The 26,121-nt window shown below is 42.3% G+C and overlaps 1 protein-coding gene across 1 annotated transcript in view; it reads left to right on the plus strand.

Annotated features, from left to right (window-relative positions):
• The window catches only part of DNAH12 (dynein axonemal heavy chain 12), a 1,534,490-nt gene that overhangs the window by 657,407 nt on the left and 850,962 nt on the right, over window positions 1-26,121 (plus strand). The window contains exons 36-38 of the mRNA XM_078661571.1: window positions 3,732-3,920; window positions 5,225-5,376; window positions 15,583-15,721. Of these exons, the coding sequence (XP_078517697.1) occupies window positions 3,732-3,920; window positions 5,225-5,376; window positions 15,583-15,721 (480 nt within the window). The remainder of the gene's footprint in view (window positions 1-3,731; window positions 3,921-5,224; window positions 5,377-15,582; window positions 15,722-26,121) is intronic.

Here is a 26,121-nt window from a genome sequence, read left to right on the forward strand (position 1 = left end):
ACTACGAAAACGCCCTCTATACCAGAATCAACAAGTCTCTGCTCCGCAAACTCCAGACCATACAGAACACTGCAGCTAGACTCGTCCTCGGCATCCCTCGACAAGAACACATTACCCAACACCTGCGAGACCTCCACTGGCTCCCCTTTGAGAAGAGAGTAACATTCAAGATACTTATCCATGCCTTTAAATGCCTCCACAACACCAGACCCCAGTTCCTCAATGAGGGATTCTCCTTCCATGTACCAAAGAGAAACCTCTCATCCACTGACCTCACCGAAACCCCTCGCATCGGCAGAGCCAGAAGGGACGGAAGAGCCTTTCCCTACATCATGGCCAAAACCTGGAACAAGATCCCGATCGACATCAGACGTGCCCCTTCTCTGAACATTTTCAGGAAGACCCCCAAGACCTGGCTCTTCAACTGAATGGAGCTCCTTACTCCCCCGCCGCGTCTTGAGACCATCACGGGTGAATAGCACGCTTTACAATTTCTTAATTGATTGATGTTATGTTGTTGTGTTAAAAATGCTTATATAGCGCAACTTTCACCGGGTAGGTTTCTTGGTGCTTCGGAGGGCGGGGTTCTATGTGAATTGGTGGCTTAGATGGGATGGGCTTGTGAGAATAGCCATGTTTTTAGCTGTTTCCTGAACTGAAGATGGATGTGAGTGGTCCGTATTGAGAGGGGGAGAGAGTTCCAGATTTGGGGAGCCAGCATGGAGAACCGGATCCCTCCGTGTTTAATGCGCTTAAATCTAGGAGTGGTCAGAAGGTGTTGACCAGAAGATCGGAGAGTGCGAGAAGGGATGTATTTCCTAATCTTATTGAAAATAAACGTAGGGCCTTCTTCTGACAGCGCCTTATGAACAATGCAGCCTAACTTAAAGACACTGCATTGGCTCACTGGGAGCCAGTGAAGTTGTTTAAGCAATGGCTTTACATGCTGACGGGCCAGGAGTTGAAAAATGAACCTGGCCGCGTAGTTCTGGATTAATTGTAAGCGTTGTACTTGATATGCTGGAATTCCAACATAAAGTGAGTTAGCATAATCCAGTTGCGAGATGATAAGCGCCAGGACAGCCAGGGATGTATTACCTAATCTTATTAGAAATAAACTTAGGGCCTTCTTCTGACAGCGCCTTATGAACAATGCAGCCTAACTTAAAGACACTGCGTTGGCTCACTGGGAGCCAGTGAAGTTGTTTAAGCAATGGCGTTACATGCTGACGGGCCGGGAGTTGAAAAATTAACCTGTCCGCGTAGTTCTGGATTAATTGTAAGCGTTGTACTTGATATGCTGGAATTCCAACATAAAGTGAGTTAGCATAATCCAGTCACGAAATGATAAGCGCCAGGACAGCCAGGGTTAATGCTTCTGTAGAGAGGAATCTTTTTATTTTCTTTATTTTTCGTAAAATGAGAAAGCAAACCGACACCACCGAGCTGCTCTGGGATTTCATTGATAAGTCATTGCTTATCATAATCCCCAGACTTTTTGGCGTTGCTGCTGGAACAGGCGGAAGACCCAGAGAGGGAGGCCAAAAGTTGGCGTTGCATGGGTTTAGAGTACCACCTGTCAAGATCAGCTCAGTTTTATCGGGATTCAGTTTTAGTTGGTTCAAATTCATCCAATTGCTAATATAGGTTATAATAGACTGCAGATTGGATTCTGATAAACTTGTGGGTTATTTATTTTATTTATTTATTTAGAATTTTGAAAATTAATTGCAGATCATCTGCGTAGTTGAACACCAGGACATCCATTTCCTTTAGTGCAATAACCAGATATATTGATATATTGACGAAATATCCTTAAAATTGTGAATAGCACATGGAAAGGGAATGGAAGTTTAGTCTACAGGAAGCTCTATCTTGTGTATGTCAACTGCTAGACTATCTTGACCGGAATCCCATAATAAATTATCTATTATACAAGTATGTAGGGATATTCCGACTTTCATTTATTTTTAAATAAAATAATATTTTATTATAGAAAAGTTCTTACCTATTTTTTTATGCATTTTAATCTATATGCCATGAAACCTTCTTCCTGACAGACTTCCTCCCAGATTGTACTCTTCTCTTCCCAATACAAAGATCAACTGGCTACTTCCTATACTAGTGTCTATCTTACCTATCAATAGCACAAAACTTATTTCATATTTACCCTATGTTCACAGAGCTGCAACTCTAGAGCATCCTGGGCTACTACCCAAAGACAATATTTCACTCTCTAAAAGCCAAAAATATATAACTGAAGAAGTCCTCTTTTTACAGTTACTTACACTAACAAGAGTTTCTCTAAGGGAACGAGACTGGCTTCCTCAAACACCCACTAAATGCTGGTTCAAATTGTTGGTGGGTTAAGACTCTCAATCACCAGAAGAACCAGGGACAAGTCAAATAACCGGTAAACAATCAAAAGATAATCTTTTGGTAAGGTGTACCTTGTTCCCCCTTACTGTAATGAAATGTAATGTGTACTGATTGCGATTATGATTCAAGCATGTGAATTTATGAAAGATCCAATTATGAAGGAGAAAACGAGTAACTCACCTGTAACTTCTGTACTCCAGAATTTTATCTTTTATAGATGTGCATGCAGTCCTCTCTCTGCCCCTCTTTTGATGCACCTATTGCTAATATGTTTCCCACCTCTAAGAGGAAATGACCTCTAGAAGGAGAAGTGGAGTTCATTGCCCTTGAACCTCATTGGTTGAAGTTTGGGTATTTTCAAATGAGATTGAATGGCTTATTAATATATACCATGTTGTAGTTGTTTCTATTGGAAAATCATTTCTGTGCTAGTCCGTATGTACTGAGGTATCCACTACAATCACAAGTAAGATTGAAACAAGTGAATCTACATAAGATATCAACTCTGGAGAACTGAAGTTATAGGTAAGTAATTTTCTTCCCACATCAATCAAATAAAAGGAAATATGCACAATAAGGGTGTTGGGCTTGGCCCTTTTTGCAGGGTCATCCCTGATCTTATTGCCTTCCTCCTCTATTTTTTCTGACCTATTGTTGGCTGTTTTATTACTCTGGGCACTTTACCACTGCTGATCAGTGCTAAAGTGCATATGCTCTCACTATTATGAATTAATGTATGGATTAGTGACTCCATGATTGGCTGATTTGGTTTACTTGTCAGACCCTAGTACAGTGCACGGAGTGTGCCCAGGGCTTGTAAACCAAATGCTGCTAGTGGGCTTGCAGCAATGTTTGCGCCACCCACAGAGGCGGCCTGTAAAAGTATGTCTAAGGTCTGCCATTGCAGAGCCTGTGTGCAGTTCTGTACTGCCATGTTGACTGAGCACGTGCACCCACTTGCCAGTCCCTAAACCTTCCTTTTTCTTCATATCAGACACCCCTATGGTAGGACCAAGTGCAGGGTGCATTGTAAGTATAAGGTAGGACATGCCCTGGTTTCAAAGGGCAACTTTTACTGTGCTTAGCCAAATGCTATAAATTACCAGTACGTATGGATGAAAAACTAAATCAAAGAGGTTAAGCTACTTAAAATAAAGTCAGTAAATGGTGCCCAAGTGTAACATAATATATATGTTAAATATCAACCTTGTTTCTTTATTTAAAGCAGTTTTTAGGTATTAACAGCAAAATGTATTGGTCAGTTTAGCTTTGCTCCAACGTTCAGTGACTAATCCCGTACCTTTTTTCTGTGCTGTGAGTTTTATTACAAAGTGTTTTCTTTCCCAAAACAGGGTTGTTTTGCTTTCTCCATGATATGGTCGATTGGTGGGAGCTGTGATACTGACAGCCAAATCAAATTTGATACCTTCATGAGAAATATTGTATCAGGGAAGGATGAAGATCATCCAGTGGCAGCATCTATTGGAAAATGGGAATGTCCTTTTGAGGAAAAAGGTCTGGTCTACGACTACGCGTATGAGGTATAATTTAATAGGCTTTGGTCTTTTACATACTGAAAATAATGGGTAATAGGAGATGCTAAAGCTAGCTTATTTTCCTAACAATAAGCCTAAAGGAATGCTACAAACACCTTTCACATTTGTTCATGTGCTCATGCAGCGTACAAGGATGCATGTCACAATAGTCACCTGTGCTCCTCATAGGTGAAATGGTTGGTCAGTTGTCAGCTTGTTTCCTTTTGCTTATCACTGGAGGCTGGCAGGTAATGACTATAACACCAATGCCACGCTTTAAAGGCTGGCATAATAATGATTCCTTTAGTTCCTGGTACATCATTAGAATGACCTCATATTTCAAGCATTCTCCAGGCCTAAGACTGACTGATGGACAAAACATCAAAATCATATGCCAAATGTATTGAGCTCTCTGGTACGGAGTAAACACATTTCCCATCACCAGCCAATAAACTCTGGTTAATGTGAGGGTGTCAGATTAGATTTTTGGGGATTTAGAGAAGAACCCGGATCAAATAGTAGGCATCAGGTAAGTTGAAGATGTAGGCTTATTGTATCTATCTACAGTGAGTTCATGAGCAATCTTACAGTTATAGAAGCACATGTATCACTTGTTGGGGAAGATGAATCACACTATGACCTTAACCTTAGAGAGCACCGTCGGAACCAAGAAACGACTAAGGTGAAAGACTGTAAATCAAATTGAAAATGCTTTGACCTAGTTGTGAAATGTAAGCACCTATCACTCCATAGAACTAATGTGTGAAAATAAGCATTCTGATCCACCATGCAAATTAAGAGCTAGAGTTTCCATTTTTGAACTTTTGTTTTTTCAAAATATGTTGCAATATCTGAGGTCTGAAATCATCCTCTCATTGGGGTGAGGAAGTACCATGATAAATATTACTAGCCTCTGTCCAGAAGAAGAACTCTTTCAAAAGCTCCCTACAGCAGAACAGACTGTGGCTCCTTCATTATCATGTTTGTGTACTGGGAAGGAGGAGATGTGAAAGGTGAGGGTGAGTTCAGTTTCTGTAAACAAGAGAGCATAACCTGTTTTAACAACCTGTATGAACCACTGGTCCAAGGTTATGCTGTTCTCAGCAACCCACTAATCGCAACAGGAAGATCAGAATCCTTTGAGGCCAACTGCCAGTGGTTTTGTTAGTATTTAAAGCGGAAGAAGAGGATAGACATCCTGTTTCTGTCTAATAATTTTTTCTATGACTTCTGAAGTATAAATAACTTTTATATTAATAACTTTTAAATTAATTGAGTGTTTTGAGATGTAATAATGATTTTTGTTTCAGTACAAAAGTCGTGGGCGCTGGATACATTGGAATGACTTCATAAAGAGTACCAGTGTTGGAGAGAAGAATTCAAAAATTCAAGATATCATCGTTCCAACAATGGACACAGTCAGATATACATTTCTTATGGATTTGTGTATCAAATATGGAAAGTAAGAAATTATTCCTGATTAAACACTGCTACTTATATTATTGTTGCTGTGTGAAAACAATTACCTTAAAAGTTTGTGTTCTAACAAAATTGAAGTTTGATGGAACAAGGACCCTGATATTAACATTTTTTTGCATTTGCGAAGTATATCGTTCTTTTGTTATCTCTGATATTCTCTACAGGAGGGTTCCCAATATCAAACCACTGTTATTGAAAATACAAAGAAGGATTCTGCCTAATGATCAGTCCTTCAACTCTTACGATGGTCATCTACTACAAGGATGTTATACCTCCTTCTCAACTAGCTCTTGCAAAAAGTTGTCACAGACTCAATCTCCTTATAGTCACAGTTCTAATTCTTCATCTGTAAGCATGCAGAAATTCTACCCTTAATCAAGTTTAAGAGTCACTGACCTCAAAGGGTTTGATGTAACAGATATCCCATGCAGAATATTGCATTCACTGTGTTCCTTCTAAAGATAGGTGGAAAAGGTTTCTATAAGACAAACCAATTCGGACCGCTTTAAACTTTGAACTGCCCTAATTACTAACAAAAACAGTTCATGCACTAAATGGAGCCTTCAACATTAACTCCCACAAAATCTCCTGACACCGATATGGCTGCCCGCACCATGCATGACATTATTAACATCATCAAACTCAATTTTCGACCTTTACCCATATTTGCTTGTGGCCAGTGCACAGTGTTACTTTTCAATTGAACAGTCCTTAAAATCCCTTTGTAAATGTGACAATGAATGATCTCTCATTGATCATTCTGCAGTTGAAGTTGGTAAAAGGGGGAGAAGGAATTTTATTGAGGCACGATCCAACTGGAGAGGTGTCACAGACATGGTTTGAGATTTCTGTTCACAATGAGCATTATGCTGAGCATATTGAATTGTGTGTTCAGTGGTAGAAAAATCTTTTCTCAAACCTCCTCGACAAAGGAGAAATACACACTCAATTTTGCCCAACAAACCCACCAGAGCATGTTTAAAGCTAAAATCATTTGTATGTGGTAAATATTTTAGCATCTTTTCCCTATTAAGCCTGCAACTTTTTGAATGATTTGATAAATGCAGAGAACTGGGAAGGTGTGAATACTTATTTTTAACATTATGCACATTAGCCTCTACTATAATAGACTTCGTACTATCAAATGACATGCCAGTACCAAGATAATTTTGCGAAGTAGTGGATGATGTGCTTTTAAGTTAAAATGGTTGGTTTCCTTGAGCCACCATTTTACTAGCCTTAATCTATAATTTGGCTTGTACTGTTTATTACTGGGCCTACTTTTTCTTATCGATACTTCTAACCTCAGCTTCCTTACCTGTAGAATATTTCTAGGTATTAGACTGAATCTGGATATTTTCAAGTAATAGCTCCCACGCTCAACTAAGTTGTACAGTGTGCCTCCACAGCGAACTCGCTCCACCCCCAAAGTGCCTGGGCTCCCTACATATAGGCACCACTCATGCACTGACGTCCGTTCCTTTCTGTCTGCATACTTTAATGGGGATCTGGAGCATTGATCCCAACTTGTCGGTCTTCTGACTACTTAAAAAGATTTGTGGAGAAAGTGTGCAATGGAACAAATGTTTCCCAACAACAGGGTTCACGTCGCATCTTGACTGCAGGAAGTAGATGTCAGTCATCGAAGTCCAAGGACGTATGTCTCTGGTGCCGGGCTCCTGTCACAACTCAATATCTTGTTAGAAGTATGCCCTGACATACCCGAATCAGAGAGCGGTAATTGAAGCTATATGTCACCAAACCTAAGAAGAGGTTGCACTTGAAGCAACAGGTCCTCTCCCAATCCAAGTTGCTGGACTGATCATGTTCCAGGTTGCGAGGCTGATCCCATGCTAAAACTCGGCCCTGCTCCAAGTCATCAGGTAAGCTGAAATCCAAAGCACATCATATACAAAAAAATGTCAGGTGTGATCTGACCCCCCTCTCGCCACTCAAAGTCAGATTGGCACTCCAAGGGTCTTTGCCTTTAGCATCTACTAACTCTGACCCTACTCCTTAATTGATACTGGCATGCTCTGAACTTCCCAGCCCAGTGTCAACCCTGTTGCAGATAGAGGCCTTAAAGAGGTCATTCTGCAGGTTTTTTTAGACACTTTGGGCCTATGGACATGCAGGGGACATGCAGCCACACTTCCGCCAGCAGATTCTTCCCCACCAGTGACCCATATGACCTACTTTCCGGGCTTGAGCTGACACCAGTCGAAACCTCCACTCTAGTTGCATGGTCCATGTCAGTTCCATCTGTACCAGCGGTGCCGCTGACTCTACCTGTTCACCCTGCATAACTCGACCCCGAACTATCATCGGCCCACACCTGGTCTATGTTGCCCTATGAAATTTAAACGGCACACCCAGTAACACTTAATCCTGATTCCCAACTTCTTCTGTGTACCCAGTACTATTAGAAGCTGGAGGCCGTGTTTGGATACAATCCAAGCCTAACACCATGTCCCTCATTACTCTGGTGGCAATAACAACTTACTCCCCCTTGACCTGCAACTGCCAGCTGTTGAAACAAAGTCGAATTTGCACACAAAATATTCTTCAACTATGGTCATCCTCTACAGAGCCCCTATTTCCCTTTAATGGGACACTCACGGAAACTTGGATGAGACCATGTTCAGCTACTTCAGTTAGTTCACCTGCAACTAGACGACCTTAACCATCCCCCGGCGACCTTGCATTTTTCCCTCAGCACCCAACACCAAAAAGCTTAGTGGTGCAAACATTCACCAGTCAGGTGAATCCAAACGCCTTTTCTTCCATCCCTCCAGACATCTAAGCATTGACGCTTTGAGATGTTGTCATCAGCAGTCTAGTCTTGTGTGGTTACATTGATACCATGTACAAGCATGGGACCAAAGATATAAGTGTAGTGCTCAAACAGAATGCTTGAAAGCTTGCAATAAGATTTTCAGGGGAAGTTCAGGTGTCCCTAATGGACATTCCCTTTGATGGCTTACTTCTATTTAGGGAGAAAGATGACATTGCGATTTAAGGACAGCCACAGCCCACTCTCTTGGGTTGCTTTTGTCAATTTCACGAGCAGTACAGGTAATTCCGGGGCTACTCATGAGGCCTGGCATACAAAATTATATACCTCTCAGCCAGTGCAGCAACTGGCCTAGATGTTATGCAGTCCTACGGGATGCAGAAGTGTCCGAGGCCATTAACTTCAGCATGAACAATTGTTATCTTCCTCCTCTTCCTAATTTTCTACAGCAGTTACCAAGACACTCTGATTTTCCCTTCCAGAGCCACCACCATCCAGAAGGCTGTGATTTTCCTTTCCTGGATGAAAATATATTACATTGATTCGATGGGTTATCCAAATTGTGCATAGGGGCTATGACCTTCCATTTATTCAGCCCCTCAATTTTTGTTTTCCAGGTGACAGGAAAGGTTCCACAGCTTTTAGTCAGGAGGTCAGTTTTCTTCCGGCCAAAGGTGCCATTTAGAGGGTTTTAGAGACAAAGACATGCAAGGGGTGTTATGCATACTACTTCCTTGTAGACAAGACAGATTGAGGCTTTAGACCAATCCTAGACCTCGGACCTCTGAATACCTATGTACAGAAGAAGAAATTCAAAATGCTCATTCTGGATGAATTTGTTTTTTTCTGTGGCCTAGAAGATTGGATCGTTGCTTTGGACTTTGAAGATGCATATTTTAATATACCAGTTCTGCAGTCTAAGTGGGACACTACCAGTAATTCAAGGTCTGGTCAGAACATTTTCAATCTAACATCTGGGCTGATCTTGACACCTCAGGTGTCACTAAAGAAATGGTGGTGGTCACAGTCCATATATGGGGATTACGTATACATGAATTTCCGTACCCTAATGAATGGCTGCTCATGACAGACTTCTTGAAGTCAGACATAGACTTCCTCTGGATGATGGTCTCCCTCTTGACGTCCCTGTGGTTTTCCATCAGCAAGCCAAAGCCTACATGTCATGTATGCAGAGGATTTCCTTTATAGAGGCTATCCTGCACACAGTGATGCTCAGTGTTTTCACCTCAGCAGCGAGTCCAGGACATTTAGGATATGATCCCAAATGTTTCAGGCTTAATCCGGGGTTCTGGGGAGGATGGTTCTAAGGCTTCTTGGGCTCCCAGCTATGTGCATTCTCCTTGTCTATGCATCCAAAGGCACATACTAACTTTACAGTTGAACCACCGGTTTCAGTGTGCTCAACACCGGGGCAGTCTGTCCAACACCATCCGCAACTCTAAGAAGACAGGGCGGGACCTTGAGTGGTGAAAAGTGAACACCAACAAGGCTTGTGGCAGACCACTCTCCCTACCCCACGCAGACCTCACTGTACTGAAGGATGTATTGTCTTTGATTTGGAGAGGCCAACTGAGAGAAGTGGAAATCAGACTTCTGTCATCTTTAGTGGAGCATTTACTTCACATCAACCGTTTGGAGCTTTGGGTCAACCAGCTGGCTCTCAGAGCCTTCCTTTAACCCCCCAATGGGAGGCTGATGTTGGGTCTCCTGCATAACACAACTGTCATCTGGTACTGCAACAAGAAGAGCAGGGTGAGTTCCTGGTTTCTATGCCAGGAGGCTCTGCACCTTTGGTGGTGGATGGATCAGCAGGAGATTTTTCTGGTGACCAATCACCTGGCCTGGTCCCTGAATGCCAGAGCAGGCAAATTGAGCTGACGTCAGCTAGTGAAGCACAAATGGCGATTCAGCCTAAAAGACCTCTTCCGCCCCAAATGAGCCTGTTTTGAATGTACAAAGGGGTATCATGTCAATGATCATCTCTTCGAGGGGTATGCTGGTGCCAAGATGGGAAAAGCAGTACAGAAGAGGACACTGTTGAGGTGACTTCTCCTATGTATCAAGATCTGTTGTAGCCTGGCCACAAAGGAGTCCCCTGAAGGTCTAAGGGCACACTCCATCATAGCTAAAACTGCTACAATTACATTAGCTATGGGAGTTACTGACTCTGTCATCTGCCAAGCTTCAACATGGGTGTCAATGTGCACGTTCACTCGGCACTACCGCCCTGACAGCCAGTCCACAGAAATGGTCATTTTGCCCACTCAGTTCAGCAGGATATTTATGTTTGAGTCCACTCCTCAGAACCTCCAGCTTTTAAAGTACTGCTTTGGTATTTATTCTGTTCTAGTTCTTTGCAGGTCTTCCGCAGGTCAAAAAAATGTTTGACTGGGGTGCAATACTTTATGCCTGGCACTGGCTAGTGAGTGGGGATGACTACTGAAGCCCTCCCAAACAATTGAAGCAAAAGTTCCTTGGGGGTAACTGTATCCACTTTTTAAGTAGTTCCTGTTCGCCTTACTCTTTTCTTCTCCTGCAGGCCCAGAAAGTGATCTGCTGGGGTGCTTTCCGTGCATTGTTAATGAATGGCACTAACTCGCGTGAGGGGATGACTCCTGTACCCTCCCTAACCATTGGGGTAAATGTTAATGGGGCCAACTTTATCCATTTTTCAGTAGTTCCTGTTTGCCTTACTGGAAACAGGCCCAAAAAGCCACGTGCCCAGGCATTTTCAAGATGGCAGAAGTCCTCTGCCACACTAAGCTTGGGCTCTGAAGGTTGTGGATGTATAGGGGAGTGCACTATAGTAATCACCAGTTTCCTTCCACCTCTGACACTAACATATAGTTTAAAGCAGGCCCTGTACCCTCAACAAACTAGGAGACAGAAGTCTGGTTGGACAAAGGCAGGGTCCTACAGTACCCAGACAGGGCATACTCGAGAATTGTCCAGGCAGCCTGTTCTCTCCCTTTCAAGTGTGCCAAAGTGTTACATGTGGCTAAAACAGACCTGTGAAGCAAGAGGTTTACTCTGATGTGTCAAAACACAAGGGGGTAGTGTCAAAAGGATGCCCACAGCCCCTCCGCTGATGATTCTGCAGCGCTCAGAGGAGTCATCCCTGCTCATTCAGGTCAACCTATTGTATAGCTCCTGGGACACAATCCACACCTTGTTCACACCTCATTCAAGGATGAGCACAGAATGGGAGTTGGCAGAGGCTAATGCTTATTAGCATTCTGGAAGCTCAGGCAGGTAACAGGTACGTTTCTAAAAGTTACTTTGTCTTAATATTTTTACTAACTATTAAAAATAGTGGTTTAATAATTTTTCTAGCTGGTTCCTTTCCCGAGTTAGCAGTATTAGTATTTTAATCTTTGGTTTTCTAAATAGGACAGCTAGACCTCCCACAGTGTAAATAGCCTTTTTGGACCTTGTCAAAGTATGGCCATAGTAATTTTATATTCTACCTCTCCCACCGTTAAATGTCATGCGCTCTGCCTTGTGGCCTACAAGATCTACATAGGAGTGACTAAGGGCCATATGCATTAAGAAGTCATTTTGCAATTCTCAAGTAGCGATTTTTTGCGAATCGCTATTTGAGAATCGCAAACTGCTATGTATGTAGGATTTGCAATACATTTTGCGAATCCTACATATTCCTTAATTGCGAATCTCAAATTGCGATTCGCAATTAAGGAATACCTCCCCATTCATTCCTATGGGCCTAGAGGCCCATAGGAATGAATGGGAAGACATTCTCAAAGCGAATCGCAAATTGATAATGCAATTTCAAGGGTGCAAGGGTGTCAAAAGGACACCCTGTTGCACCCCTGAAATAAGCATGGGTGCACTTGTGGCACACATATGTGCGTCACATGGCACTTTGAAAAATGCGAAAAAGTGTATTTTTCAAAGAAATCGCAAATTACTACCAACTTGAAGTTGGTGGTAATTTGCGATTCCTTAAGGCCAGATTGCACTTTTTTTGTGCTTCTTACATTGCATTTAAGGAATCACAAAATTTGTGATTCCTTAAATGCAATCCCAAAATAAGGAATCGCAAATTTTGCGATTCCTTATTTTGCCTAAATACATACCATTTGGCAAAATTGCATTCGCCAACGCTGAAATTCGCCGAATTTCGGCGTTTGCGAATGCAATTTTGCTTGATACATATGGCCCTTAGTAATGTTTAAAAGGGAAGTCTTAAACTGTCAATGTTTTTGACAGGTTGCGCTGCAGGTTTTATTCTGTAGCATTCAGGCTAAACAGGGTAGGCTTGTAGTCATGTTTGCCCTGCCACTGTAGTGGATTTCACAATAGATGCTGCAGCCCACAAGTAGCATTTAACTTCCAGGAGCAGGGTGCACTTTCTACACCATATACTTAGAGGAATTTTAAATGAGCCGAGGCGGAATAAGCCTATTTAATTAACCATGTTTAAAGGGGGAGCACAGGCATTCTACTCCTGGTTAAGTGGTAAAGTGCACAGAATTCTAAAAGCAGCAAAAATATGGTCCAGAAAAAGGCAATAAATCTGGGGTTACCATGCAGAATAGGCAGATTTCCTACAAGTATCCTTCATAACAAAGACTATCCATCTGAAATGTTGCACTCAGCTGAGCACAACCTACCTGACAAGACCGATATATTTTCTCTATTGGGGCCAGTGTTGTCCAGTGTCTTCATCTATTTAAATGCACTCCTCCACATGGGCCACTGCAACAATATATGAAGGATTAATGGTTCCATTTCACAGGCAAGTGAGAGGACAAGCTCATCCTGTCCCCCCCAGCAACACAGTCCTTCTATCGATGGTGTCATCCTAAGAATCTGCTTTGTGGAATGAGTGTCAATCAGGACATTGCAACTCAAACAATAGTGACAAGTGCCTCTCTCTCAGAATGAGGTGAGCATATGGGTGATCTACAAATCCAAGGATGATGGAGCTATATGCCAATAATGAGTTTGGCAACTAATGGAGAAGGCAGTGGGTCATTTAGTTGAGTAACATGCTAAGGAACTTGGGGCCAGATGTAGGAAGGGTATTACTGGTCGGTAACGGCCGAAATTAACGAATTTCAGCCGTTATCGACCGGTAATAGGTGTTTCTGATGTAGGGGCCGAAATTAAAGATTCAGTAATTTACCGAATTGGTAATTTAAGGAATCAGTAAATTACCGATTTCTTAAATACCGATTCGGTAAATTACCGAATTCCCAATGTAGGGAGCACTTAAATGAGTGCTTATCCCATGTTAGGATTTGTTATGTACCACCAACTACAAGTTGGTGGTAAATAACGAAAACACCCCAAAGAGCAATTTTATGCAAAGTGCTTCAGTGCCATGTTGCAGACATACATGCCCTTAGGGCATGTATGTCTGCAACATGTGCACCCATACACAACTGAGGGGTGCAACAGGGTGTCAAAGTGACACCCTGCCGCCCTTCAATGTATTCCCTCTTTTATTGACATTCATTCTTATGGGCCTCTTAACGATTCGGTCATTTTTACCGAATGATTTGCTACATAGCATTTACCGAATCGAAAATACTGAATCGGTAAAATTCGGTATTTTCGAATCGGTAAATGCTATTTACCTACATCTGGCCCTTGGTCAAGAAGTACCTGATGACATGAAGTCTTCAAAGCAAATTGTACTTTGCGGTCTAGAGGCTGTGTACCGAAGTTGCAAGTGTATTTACACAAGTGGGGTTGTATTATCAAATTATTTTCCAAATGTTAAATCAGAAATATTGTGTATGCCAGTGGATTTTGAGAAATTGTCTAGGGACAAGTTAGATAGCACTTCACACAATGTTAAGATCCCTGACAAACCACAAGCTCTTTAGAGTCTTCAGCTGATTTGATCAATGGGTCTTACTCCATAAAGGCATAGAGGTGAATGTTTTGGAAACAATCTTGAACAGAGCTGTGAAGTCAAAAATATCACAATTAAAACGGCTTTTCTGATGCCAATAAAGGTAACTAGAAAGGTTAGTGAGTTGCTGGCCTTACCAATTTGTTTAACATAATTAATTTTTCCAAGGATATAATAACTTTGAGAGTCAAGCCTTGGTTCATGGCTGTATTATTTAATGCATCCTTTTCAGATACCATATCTAGTAAGCACTAGAAGGCCAGACAGCTTTTGTCACCTACAGTAAGTGTTTTCAAAGTTATAAATTTCACCAAACAAACTATTCTTGATGGATAGTGTTATGCTGTGAGAGCAGGAATGGCACTTCTATCACTTCATTAAGGTTATGTGAGGAGCAATCTTCGAATGCAACCAATTGGTGCCTCTATATTACTGAAAAAGGCTGGCATTTTCACAGCATGGTCAGGTAAAATTCTGTAGTGCATAACTCTCTGAAAATCTTTCACCATTCTTGTATGAGGTAACCGTCAAGGCTCCAAGTGAAGTCATATTGGATGTTCTACAAGGGGAAGACTAGTGCTTACTTTTTTTCTTGAGAAGGATAACTTCAGGGAATATGCAAGGCAGCAATTGTGTCTATATTCAATTATTTTTGCAAAGTTGTATTGGCACGATTTAGGTGCCAGGGCTGAAAGTTTGTATGGATGCTCAGTGGTTCACACAGTTTTTGGATAGCTTCATGTCTTGCTTATCCAAGGTCCCTCCTTGTCTGGTTAAGCTTTTAAATGTAAAAGAAATTGCAGCTCGAATAGAATCCATTATAGGAGAGAGTGACTTTGGTCAAATTCAGTCTGATGGATTTTGTGGTCTTTCTTCAAATTCTAAATCAACCCTTCTCACACCCCCATATGCAATCTCAAATCTCTTTACACCTTCTGGAATGCAAAAACCGGAGGGAGTCATTGGGTGTAATGATTTGTGTGAGTGGTGGTGTTGTCAGTGGCTTCTGGGATCATGCTACTTAACTTTAACACCGCATGACACATGTTCGCCCACCAACCATTGGGAAAGCATTCAAAAGGTTTTCGGGGCCCCCCGCCTTCAGCAGGAACATTTCAAAGATACTAATCTGCAGGATGGACATAGTATTTATCAGAACCAACACTACCATACATAACTACTTCTTTGAAAATATATTATCTTAGAGGTTTAACATGTAATGTGATCCCATGGAGAAAAATATGACAAATTGCTAGGCCATTCTTAGGGTTTGGTATTTTCTTTGCTTGTTAAAAATATTACGGTTCTAGTTTGCATTTGCTGTATTTTTGTTTTTAGTAACGTTAGTATTGTGTTCCTTTCTACATATTAATCACTTTTTTGTACCCACCTGCAGTCTGTATTGTACTTATTTTTTGTGATTGTAGTGTTATGAATGAGAAATGTGGCATTATGTCGTTAATTAATTTCGATGTTTTTCTTTTTAAAAGACCATTACTGTTAGTAGGAACTACTGGTACTGGAAAATCAGTGTATGTGAAAGATAAACTAATGAACAACCTAGATAAGGAGCAATACCTTCCATTTTTCGTTAACTTCTCCGCACGCACCAGTGCCAATCAGATTCAGGTCAGTGGATACAAATGTGTTTTAATTGTCTTTCAATATACTGCAGTGTATTGTAACCATTTCAGAATCCTTGTAAATGGGAAAAAATAATTTAGTGCCATTCACTTTCATGCACTTATTAAAGATCACTAAAGTAGCACAGTTTTTGGTAGCGGGTCATCCAGCATGAGCAGGTAAGCAGAAGGAATACAAGTGTGTATATCATGGGGACTGTCTAAAGCGGAACAGTCATTATAGAGACAATGGTCCCCAAGAGCTGCGGAAACGGACTGTTGCTACAAATCTGCAGGAAGAAAATGCCCCCTAAAACACCAACAGATATTCCCGGAGACATTTAGGAATATGCATCTGCTGGTTAACAAATTTTCCTTTAGAAAATTGCAGCAATTGTAACACCCTCTCATCCTGACTTGAAGGAACAGTGATGTATTACAATCAATAGCCCACATATAACTTGTGAATGATAGCTGACAGAGCTGATATTATGACTAGGCATGGATCTGATTATTAATACAGTTGTCTGGAATAAATTTTGCTAAAGCATACAGAGTACAAAACCGCCAATTTGTAGTCTAACTAAGACTCTGGAAAAGAGAAAACCCCTGTTAGATGTGGTAGTAACCAAAGTAAGCTCCAGGGCATTTGCCTGTTGTTTAAATTGCCCATGGTCAACAAATACATGGTTACCTATGACACCTGAAAGTGAGATCCATTGGGCTTTTTGCATTCGAGAGATGAATACTGCCCACCAATGCAGATGTGCTGCGTACTTTCTGCACATGCCATACATCCAAAAATGGATGACCATATAGTGTCTAATTACAATGTCGCTTGAAAAGCCTCCAACCACTGGTCGGAGGCTTTGCGAGCGACATTGTAGTTTTAAACTATGACAGCCAATGGTCGGGCAGTGCCTTCCCCGAAACGGTGTTGGTTGGAGGCAACTCCGACCGACATTGTAATTAGGCTCTAAGTGATTGATTGTATAATAAGATCTAAGATTGGGCTGCAGAGAATTCTATTCTGCACCCCTGCCAATATGGATTTAGAAACAATGTGGGTACAGGTGAACAGTGTCTTAACTTTTATTTAATCCTCGATAAATAAACAGTTGCCCAACACTCTCCCATCTATCTGCCATTAAGGGTTTGACCTCAGCTTACAACTGTGTCAATTGATTAAAGCTGTGGTCAATCCTTCTAGAGAGTGGGATGAATGAGGCCCTGGTGCACTTTTTTTTAGCTTCCATACATATAGATATAAAGGCCCGGACTAGAATCAACACTGGGGGGGGGGTGTTTTTAGACGAGGGTCTGTTTTAGCTCCATTGGTTTTTATTAGGGGCGGGCTGACCAGAGCAGGGGGCAGGGAACGAGTGGAGAGCACACTCAAAGTGAGCATGAATGTTTGACCGGCCGCCTTGGGCGCATGTTCCCCACCATGCTGTATTACACAGCCTAATGGGGAACATGCACAGGCCCCCTGTCCCCATCTGAGCACCGAACAATGGAGCTCAGACCAATCACAATGCTGCAATGCAGCACTGTGATTGGCTTAGGGGAACCAATCACAATTCTGCACTGCAGCGTTGTCATTGGCTTAGGAAGCTTGTGAGCCCGGGTGCTTCCTGCGACGAGGGTAGGCGGGGGAGAGGCAGTGGCTGGCGACGTGACTAGCAGGTACAGTTCTTTATTTTTTTACTTTTTACCACTCCCCTCTCCCCCGCCACCATTTCCTACAAGCCGCCACTGCTTATTTTGTGTTCTGTCATTGGATGCTTTATTGATGTCTGTATTTATACTTTTATGGATATATTGGATCCCAATAAAGAATATAAATGATGATGAATGAAGTGGTTGATTGATTTAAAGAGCTCTAAAACAAGTATCCTGTTGGCAAAAAGTTAAATGTGAATTATCCAATGTGATAGACTGTCTAATAATTTCATCAGTTATGAAGCATTCACATGCCCATTTCCTCCATAAAAGCAATATTTCCCACAGAGAAACCACAACTTTTAGAATAAAGTACATATTGTACTGAATACACAGACATTATTAAGAGCACATTGTATAAAAACCTTCCTTTTGGGCCTTTCTTCCCGCTGTATATACTCCTTCACGTTTTACAAGTGCTGTTCACTTTTTCACAAACACTTGTGCACAGTATATCACAGGTTACATGACATTTAATATAACATAGTGTATTTATGATTGTTTAATTGTTTTTGACCGTATAACTAAATATATATATAAAAAAATCCTTAATCTTTTTTTGTTTCCTGGTCTTTTGTCTCCCCGTTCCCCTCCCCATGTGCTTGGCAATTAATTTTGCATCTTTTGTAAATTTCCAATGAAACAATACCCCTTGAGACACTGTAATATGTTATACTATGTTTACCCTGGTCTCTATCGGATTTATGTGTAACCTCCTTTAGTTTGTTACTTCAATCTTTGCTAATGCAGACCAGTGGAACAACAGTGCACTTAGCCACTGCCATTCTGATAGTTAGGTAAGCCATAGCAATGAGTTTTAAATAGAATATCATGAAGCTTCACCTTTGCTCATTAATGTTTTTGAAAGTTTGAAACAGCTGCCATAAAGAAACCTTCTTCATTATCTTTCTGTCTAACCTCCTCAACCTGTAGAGCCCAGTCAAACTGGTCTTGATATACCATTATGCTCTGCCATTCTGCTGTATAATACTACACATTCATAATAAATGCCAACCTTCACCAATAAAGATTATGCAGTGATCCCCTCCATTTGCCAGCTATCAGAAGAACTTAAAGCTCTAGCATCAGCCTGAACCATACCTCCCTCCACTGAAGAGTTCACAAATCATTTTAAATCTATCACCTGTAACATTAAGGGTGTCAGTTGCCCCAATCAGCCGAAGATTCACCACAGGAAAACCCTCATAACCCCGGTACACTAGCGGCATCAATCTAAGTTAAAGGAGTACTAGAAAACCAGAGAAATCTAAAAAAGTGTTAAACCCAACTGCTAAAATTTCAGAAACAATTCCACAAGGACCCTGTCCTCCTCACTAATGCCAATCACTCTGCACAACTGATCAAGATAGATACAAATCCCTCAGGGGAGGTATTTGAAACAATTAGAAATTTGGTATCTATCCAATTCAAACATCAGACATTCCTAGATTATATTTAATTTTAAGCAGCATAGACACTTTCTCTGGAAAGATAATAAGAAAGTACAAGCAACTCAATAATGTTTTGCAATGGGATTAGGCTGGCCACCCCCCAAGATGACCACCAATTTATTGGGCTCCTCTAAAATGCTCTATAGCTTGACCTGTATTATTGTCTTGGATGTCCTGGGGGTTGGAGGAGCAAAGGATGCTACAGTGCTGGAGTTTCATTTGATTTGCTTGTGATGCAGTGATCAATAACTCTTTGCTGTTTATCTACACCCTTGATGGACCTGTGTTTTTGCTAGAGTGCAGGGGATCGCATCTTTTGGTGGATTAGCTCTCTAGTTGCAGGCTCGGTGGTCCCAGATTATGTGGTGGGATATGCAGTTGAGGAGGCTGGTGTAAGAATGCAGGCCAACGTAATCTCTTATTCAAGTCATTAAAGATGTTTCCCTATTGGTCATATGGACCTTTGTTAGCTGACACGAACGATTGAAAGGGAGAAAACATTAACAATACATTTCTAACTCATGAAGTCCATGTGACTCCACAATAAGTGAATTGTTGAATATTGTTGAAGGGTCTTTTGGGGATTACCAATCTATCCAGTATATATGCAACTGAAAAATAAGTTTAATAAGTACATCAATACAATAGGTGAGCTGAAATATATCAGTAAGTTAAGGTGCAACAGAATGAGATACAGAATTGTGATAGCCACCACAATACAGAAACAAATGATTGTAAACAGGTGTTCTATAAAGCACCTTCCCTTCTCTCTTCTAAACATAAGTCAGATATAGGGTCATCTATTAAAGGTCGTTAGTGTGGGAGCATGGACGGTGTCAGCATGGTCAGACTTCAGTAGAAGTCTTGAAAAAAGAAAATAAGTGTTTGGCATAAAGCATTACACTTTCAAGAATAGGGAAAACAGAGAAGTCTGTACTTTTCTAAGTCTAAAGGGAATCTGCATTGACTCTGTGTGAACACCAATTTCAAAGCGTAAGTTAAAAACAGGAGAATCAGATAGTCCTTATCCCCCTCCCAGGGACCAATAAGACCATTACATGAGTGCATCTGCAACATTGCTCCGATTTCCCAACGTATCGAGCGATTCTCAACCTTGAACATCTTGCCATCCTGGTACATGATGAACAGAAGGCCCTTTTCGACCATTGTTAATCCACGTTCAACTACCAAGTTTCCCTCCAGGCATCGCTATCAGCAGTCTAATACAAACAATAAACCTTTCGCTAGCTAATGAAATAATAAACCTACAAGAAAAGGAAAACATGCTGACAAAGCAAAATGCATTTGAACTGAGGCCTTAAGTCAGGCTAAGACATGGTCATGGCTAACATAGTTCATGGGTCTCAATTGTTGAACACATATGAAAGTGATATTGGAGTTTTGCGGTTCACAGCACACTACAGCGGGAGACGGGAAGCACTGACCATGGGACGCACCATCGACAACAACAACCCTATATCTCAGGCATTTTCAACTGCTTTAAAACTGACATATTCAGGATCTTTTCCTTACGAAACCCAGACACGATCCCCGGCATCAGTTGCAGCTCCTCGGACATTATGATTTTTCCGACAACACTTAAAGATATTGATTGCAAATTTTCGGAATAAATAATGCAAAACCCCAATATCACTTTCATATGTGTACAAGAATTGAGACTCATGGTATCATAACTAAAAGTTCATTATAGGTATTTTCTCAACTACTGGTGTTCCTACGTGTCTCTCATTGAAATCATATCGTGAATTGAGTTTATGCATAAATTAAGATTTTTCTAGACCATCAAGGCTACCTGCTGAAGGCGTCCAGCCGAAACGCGCATAGACATGAACTATGTTAGCCATGACCATGCCTTCATGTGATGAATAATTTTTCTTCTTTGTTATGTGTCATTTATTTTCGGTACACACATCCATGTTCAATATCAACAATATCATGTTTGATATGTATTTAATCATTTAAATTAGGCCATGTATGAACGGATAAGTATGTATGATTAGTTCTAACAACGACTATATCAGGATTTTTTACATCATGCATAGGCCGCATCTGGAATTGTATACGTACCCTAATGTGACTAAGATTGTATGTTATATTTTTGCTATTATGATTCAACATTAATGAAAATATGCATTTTCTATTATAATCTATTTTATAACTATAACAATAATAAAAATATATATTTGTGGTGAAATATCTCTTTTCTGGTCCTATTCTTGGCAGCATGGCTCCTGATTTCTTCCAATGTGGGCATTTAGGGCCTCCCAAGGACTGTATGGATATACTTAAGGAGATTAGCAGCCCTTGCACAAGATGTTCCTATGTGTTTAAATGCTAAAGACTGTATATGTGCAGCACACAAAATACTAGAAATAAAGGGGTATGCTGTTCCTAAGGGCGGGACAAAGGAAGGGGCCGGCAGGTCAGAGTGAGGGAGCCACTCTGTAGGGAGTGGTTCCTTTTTGGAAATGGGGCCCTCACACAACCTTATGGGTGAATTGCTTCATCATAGGGCCCTGGTGACTTATCATACTTGAGTTTACCACCACTTATGATCAACCACGTATCCACGCATACTAGTTTGCCCCAGTATTGGAACTTTCATAGATTCCCATGCTTTATATCATTCCCCCGTCGTCGGAATGGGAGACTCGGAAAATAGAAAATACCATAGCAGTAGGTACAAAAGAGAAAACTAGGCCTAGGCTACATCTCATTTTGTAGCATATCCACCTCCTTTTGTAAAAGAGACCAAAAAAGTTGCAACAACCAATCAGAAGAGCCTCACCCCATAGAACCCTCCTTAGAGAGCCTCAGATTTTCTACCGCACATTGTGCTAAGGGAATCTCCTCTGAGCTCTGCTCAGTTTTTCTTTCTGCAACTTGAAAAGCAACTTTTTTCTCAAGATGTCGGATAAAGAGAAGAAAGCCTTGTTCTAAGCTTGTGCTACCTGTTCAAAGAAAAGACTTTATGTGGAGGACAAGCATAAGGATTGTATATACTGCTTGTACCCAGACCACAAAGCTACTGATTGTAGGATCTGCAGGACCTTCTCTACTGAGACATTAGGGACAGAGAAGGAAGACTTCTGACCTGGCTGCAAAAGATGAAGTCTAGAAAGAAGGTCATTTCCGGCGACAGCGAAGATTCATCTTCAGCTTCTTCATCAAGAAGATCTAAAAAGAGGGGTAGGTCTTCCCCTTCAACATCTGCTGAGCCTCCTTCTAAGACCTCTCAAAAGACCTCTGATAGGTCTAGTAGGTCTAGTCCCTAAAAATCTCCTCACCGAGGTGCAAAGGAGAAAGAGGGATTGGTGTCTGAAGTGGTTTCTTCTCAGAAGGGGTCTCAAGGGCCTTCTGTTATCTTTCCACCACCTGGGAAAGCAAAAGGTTTTAAGAAACCTGTTTCCCTCAAGAACCAAAATCTGACAAGAAAACCCGCTCGTCGACGGTGACATCTTCAGGTACGGCGACGACGAAAATCCAGAAACTGCCATTTCTGCCTCGTCGACGGGACCGTCGACGACCGCGTCGACAACGACAGCGTCGCCGACAACAGCCTCGACGGCGGATGCGTTGACGGCTGGAGCTTCATTCTCTTTGTCGTCGACAAGACTAATCTCCTTAACGTCGACGATGATGACGCCGACACTGGTGTCGACGACCACAAAGACGATGACGACGATGGCAATGACGATGGCTGCTGTAATACTGACGACGAGCTCGTTGACGAGGCCGTCGACGATTTCCCCTCTGTCGACGATTACTCTCTCTCCGTTGACGGTGCTCTCGTCAACGATGACTCCATCGCCAGCGATGTCGACGACGATCCCGTCGACGTGATCCCGTCGACGGTACAAAAGGTCAAAATTTTCATGAAAAGACGCCAAATCACACCGTACATGACGGTGACATCTTCAGGTACGTTGACGACGACGAAAATCCAGGAAACTGCCATTTCTGCCTCGTCGACGGGACGTGTCAAAATTTCCATAAAAAGATGCCAAATCACACCGGACATGACATCCCCATGAAGAGTGACGCCCTTGCCTCCAGCCTTACTTTTAGAGGAGGACTATTCAGATGATGATGATGATAGTCCATATGGGGACGCCTATAGCCCATCTCAGCTCCAGGTAAAATACCAGGACTCTGACTCTGATGGCTACTACGAGGAGGAACAACAGCCTCCTCCTAGAGAGAGAATGCAGGATCAATCTCAACAGAGTATGGTTTCTATGCCTTCTTCTTTGATAAATGACCTGCAGATCATGTTAATGGATTACATGAGAAGATTTCCTTCCCAAGACACCGAATCCATTCAGCCACCTCCTCTACCACTGCCACCTTCCTCTTCAGCTGTGGAGGTTCAGCCAAGGGAACAAGAACCTGTGGAGTCACCTCAGGTCAGGTGTATGGTGACAATGATGACGATTCCTCTGATGATGGAGAAAATGTAACAGAGGTCCCAAATCCATATAGAGAGTGGGATGATTACATTATTCCAGATCCACCTTCTCCTTCACCGGATCCGGTAGACTCACCTCCAGCTGACATTGGAGGTTTCCATAACCTCATGGAAAGAGCTTCAAAACGGTTTGGACTTCCAGTTCCTATGGTTCAATCGGAATACTTCCTTTATGATTTCAAAGAGCCATACAAGAAATCAATCCGCTCTATTCCCATCATAGAGCATGTTTGGTCTGAGGGTGTGAAGGTCATGCAGTCTCCATCGACCGTTGTTCCAGACCTATCGCAGCAGGAGAAAAAGTACTAGGCCCCTGATGGTAGTCCCGCGTGCCTGGTTGGCCAACCGAGGCCGGACTCCGTGATCTCCCAGGCGGCGCAAAGAAAGTCAAAGAATCCATCGGCCCCTCTGGCTTCTCCACCTGATATGGAGGGTAGACGTCTTGACAATGTGGGCAAAAGATTTTCTTCAATGTCAAGTCTCCTGGTTTGTGCCTCCAATGCACTCGCAATTTTGGGATGATATGATTGCCAAATGTGGTGCGATATGTCTCCGTTTGTGGATTAGTTACCGGAGAGTGCTAAGACGGATGCAAGGAAGATTTTAGAGGAAGGAGAGCGCTCTTCCTCGGAAATAATTGACTGCGCCATGGACATAGCCACAATTGCTTTTCGTGCCTTGGCAGGTTCGGCTGTACTAAGAAGACAGGGCTGGCTTCGGGCTACCTGGTTGCGGCCTGAGGTGCAAAATAAGATTTTAGTTTTGCCCTTTGATGGTGATATGCTTTTTGGAAAACACATAAATGATGCCTTACAAGATATCAAGAAGGACACTGAAACAGCCAAGTCCTTAGGCACTCTACAATACCGTAAGGTACCATTCCGAGGGGCAAACGGCAAGAGTTTTTCCAGCTATTGAGGAGGATACCAACAACGCTATACCTCATATTCCCAATCATCACAAGCCTACAAGCCACAATATTCTCAGAGGCTGGGCCAATCTGCAAATTTCTCTCGCCAACCAACAAGAGGTCGACAGGGTCGCCAGGGGAGAGATTCATCTAAACGGCAATAGCGGCCTCTTGGCTCTTTCTACTGTTCCTCCCACTCCGGTAACATCAGTGGGGGGCAGGATTTCGCATTGTCTACGCAGATGGATGATCATTACATCAGACCGGTGGGTCTTGAATATCATTCGATTAGGCCACATGTTGGAATTTTAACAGCTTCCTCCTACCAGAGCTCCTCGCGCCACCAAGTGAAAACATCTGTGACTTCTACGTCTCTAAGCCCACCAACTATTCATCAAGGGGGCGATAGAACCGGTACCTCACTCTCAAAGAGGAGAAGGTTTTTATTCCAGGTTTTTCCTGGTTCGCAAGACGGAGGAAAAGTGGCGTCCAATATTAGACCTAAGGGAGCTCAACACCTATCTCATAAAGCTGTCATTCAGATTGGTTTCCCTTCAAGACATTCTACGTCTTCTCAATCCAGGGGACTACATGGCAACTCTGGATTTAGAGGATGCGTATTTCCATGTGCCAATCCATCCAGCTCACAGACGATATCTACGCTTCACAGTAGCCAAGAGCCACTTTCAATTCAAGGTGCCTTCGTTTGGTCTCAGGTCCGCACCACGGATATTTACAAAGGTATTGGCCCCAGTGGCGGCGTTTCTCAGGAGGCAATCTCTGGAGGTCTTTCCCTACCAAGACGATTGGTTGATAAAGGCTCCATCCTTTCAAGCTGCTTCCAAGGCGGTCAACAGCTGCATTCAACTTTTCAACCAACTAGGTCTTCAACTCAACAAATCCAAATCGGTCCTTCAACCATCCAGGTCGGACAGATTTTTAGGGTCCATTCTGGATACGAATTGCTGCAAAGCTTTCCCTTCGGAAGAATGACATAAAAGACTCATTCTCTCAGCTCGTCTCTTACAAAGGAGGAAATCTCCGTGGGTCAGTCTGTACAAATCGCTACTAGGGTCGATTTTATCTTGCATACTATTAATTCCGCACTGCAGGCTATGAATGCATCCACTGCAAGAACAGCTAGACAGGCAATGGTGCCAAGCAGAAGGCTCATTTGACGACAAAATAACAATAACACCAGGAATGAAAAGTGCAAGCAACTGGTGGACGATAAAGGAAAATATTTCAAAGGGTCTCACTTTCAGGATCTCCTATGGTTCTCTCCACGGATGCTTCGCTAGAAGGCTGGGGAGCAGTGTTGCAGGATTTACAGGTGAGCAGTCATTGGACGCCCGAGCAGCGCAAGTCCCACATCAATCTACTGGAACTCAAGGCCATTCATTTAGCTTTGCAAGCTTTCCTTCCAAGAATACAGAATGGCTCGGTGCTGGTTGGTACGGACAAAACGACGGCCATGCACTATATAAACAAACAGGGCGGGACAAGATCCCGGGTTCTTTCAAGGGAAGCCCAAGAAATATGGAACTGGGCAATTCTCCACAGGATTTCTCTCATGGTGGAACATCTCCCAGGTACCCTCAATTCAACAGCGGATGCACTGAGTCGTCTAAAATCAATCAGTCACAAGTGGGAACTGGATCAGGGCACTCTCGAGAAGGTCTTCTCAGGTTGGGGCACTCCAACCATAGACCTGTTTGCGAACCCAGAAAACAAGAAATGCCGTTTCTATGCAAGCAGGGATCACCATCAAGGCTCACTGGGGAATGCTCTTTCGATAGCCTGGTCCGGCGCATTTATTTATGCCTTTCCTCCAA

The sequence above is a fragment of the Lissotriton helveticus genome, chromosome 9 (genome assembly GCF_964261635.1).
Source record: "Lissotriton helveticus chromosome 9, aLisHel1.1, whole genome shotgun sequence".
In the NCBI taxonomy this organism is placed as follows: Eukaryota; Metazoa; Chordata; class Amphibia; order Caudata; family Salamandridae; genus Lissotriton; species Lissotriton helveticus.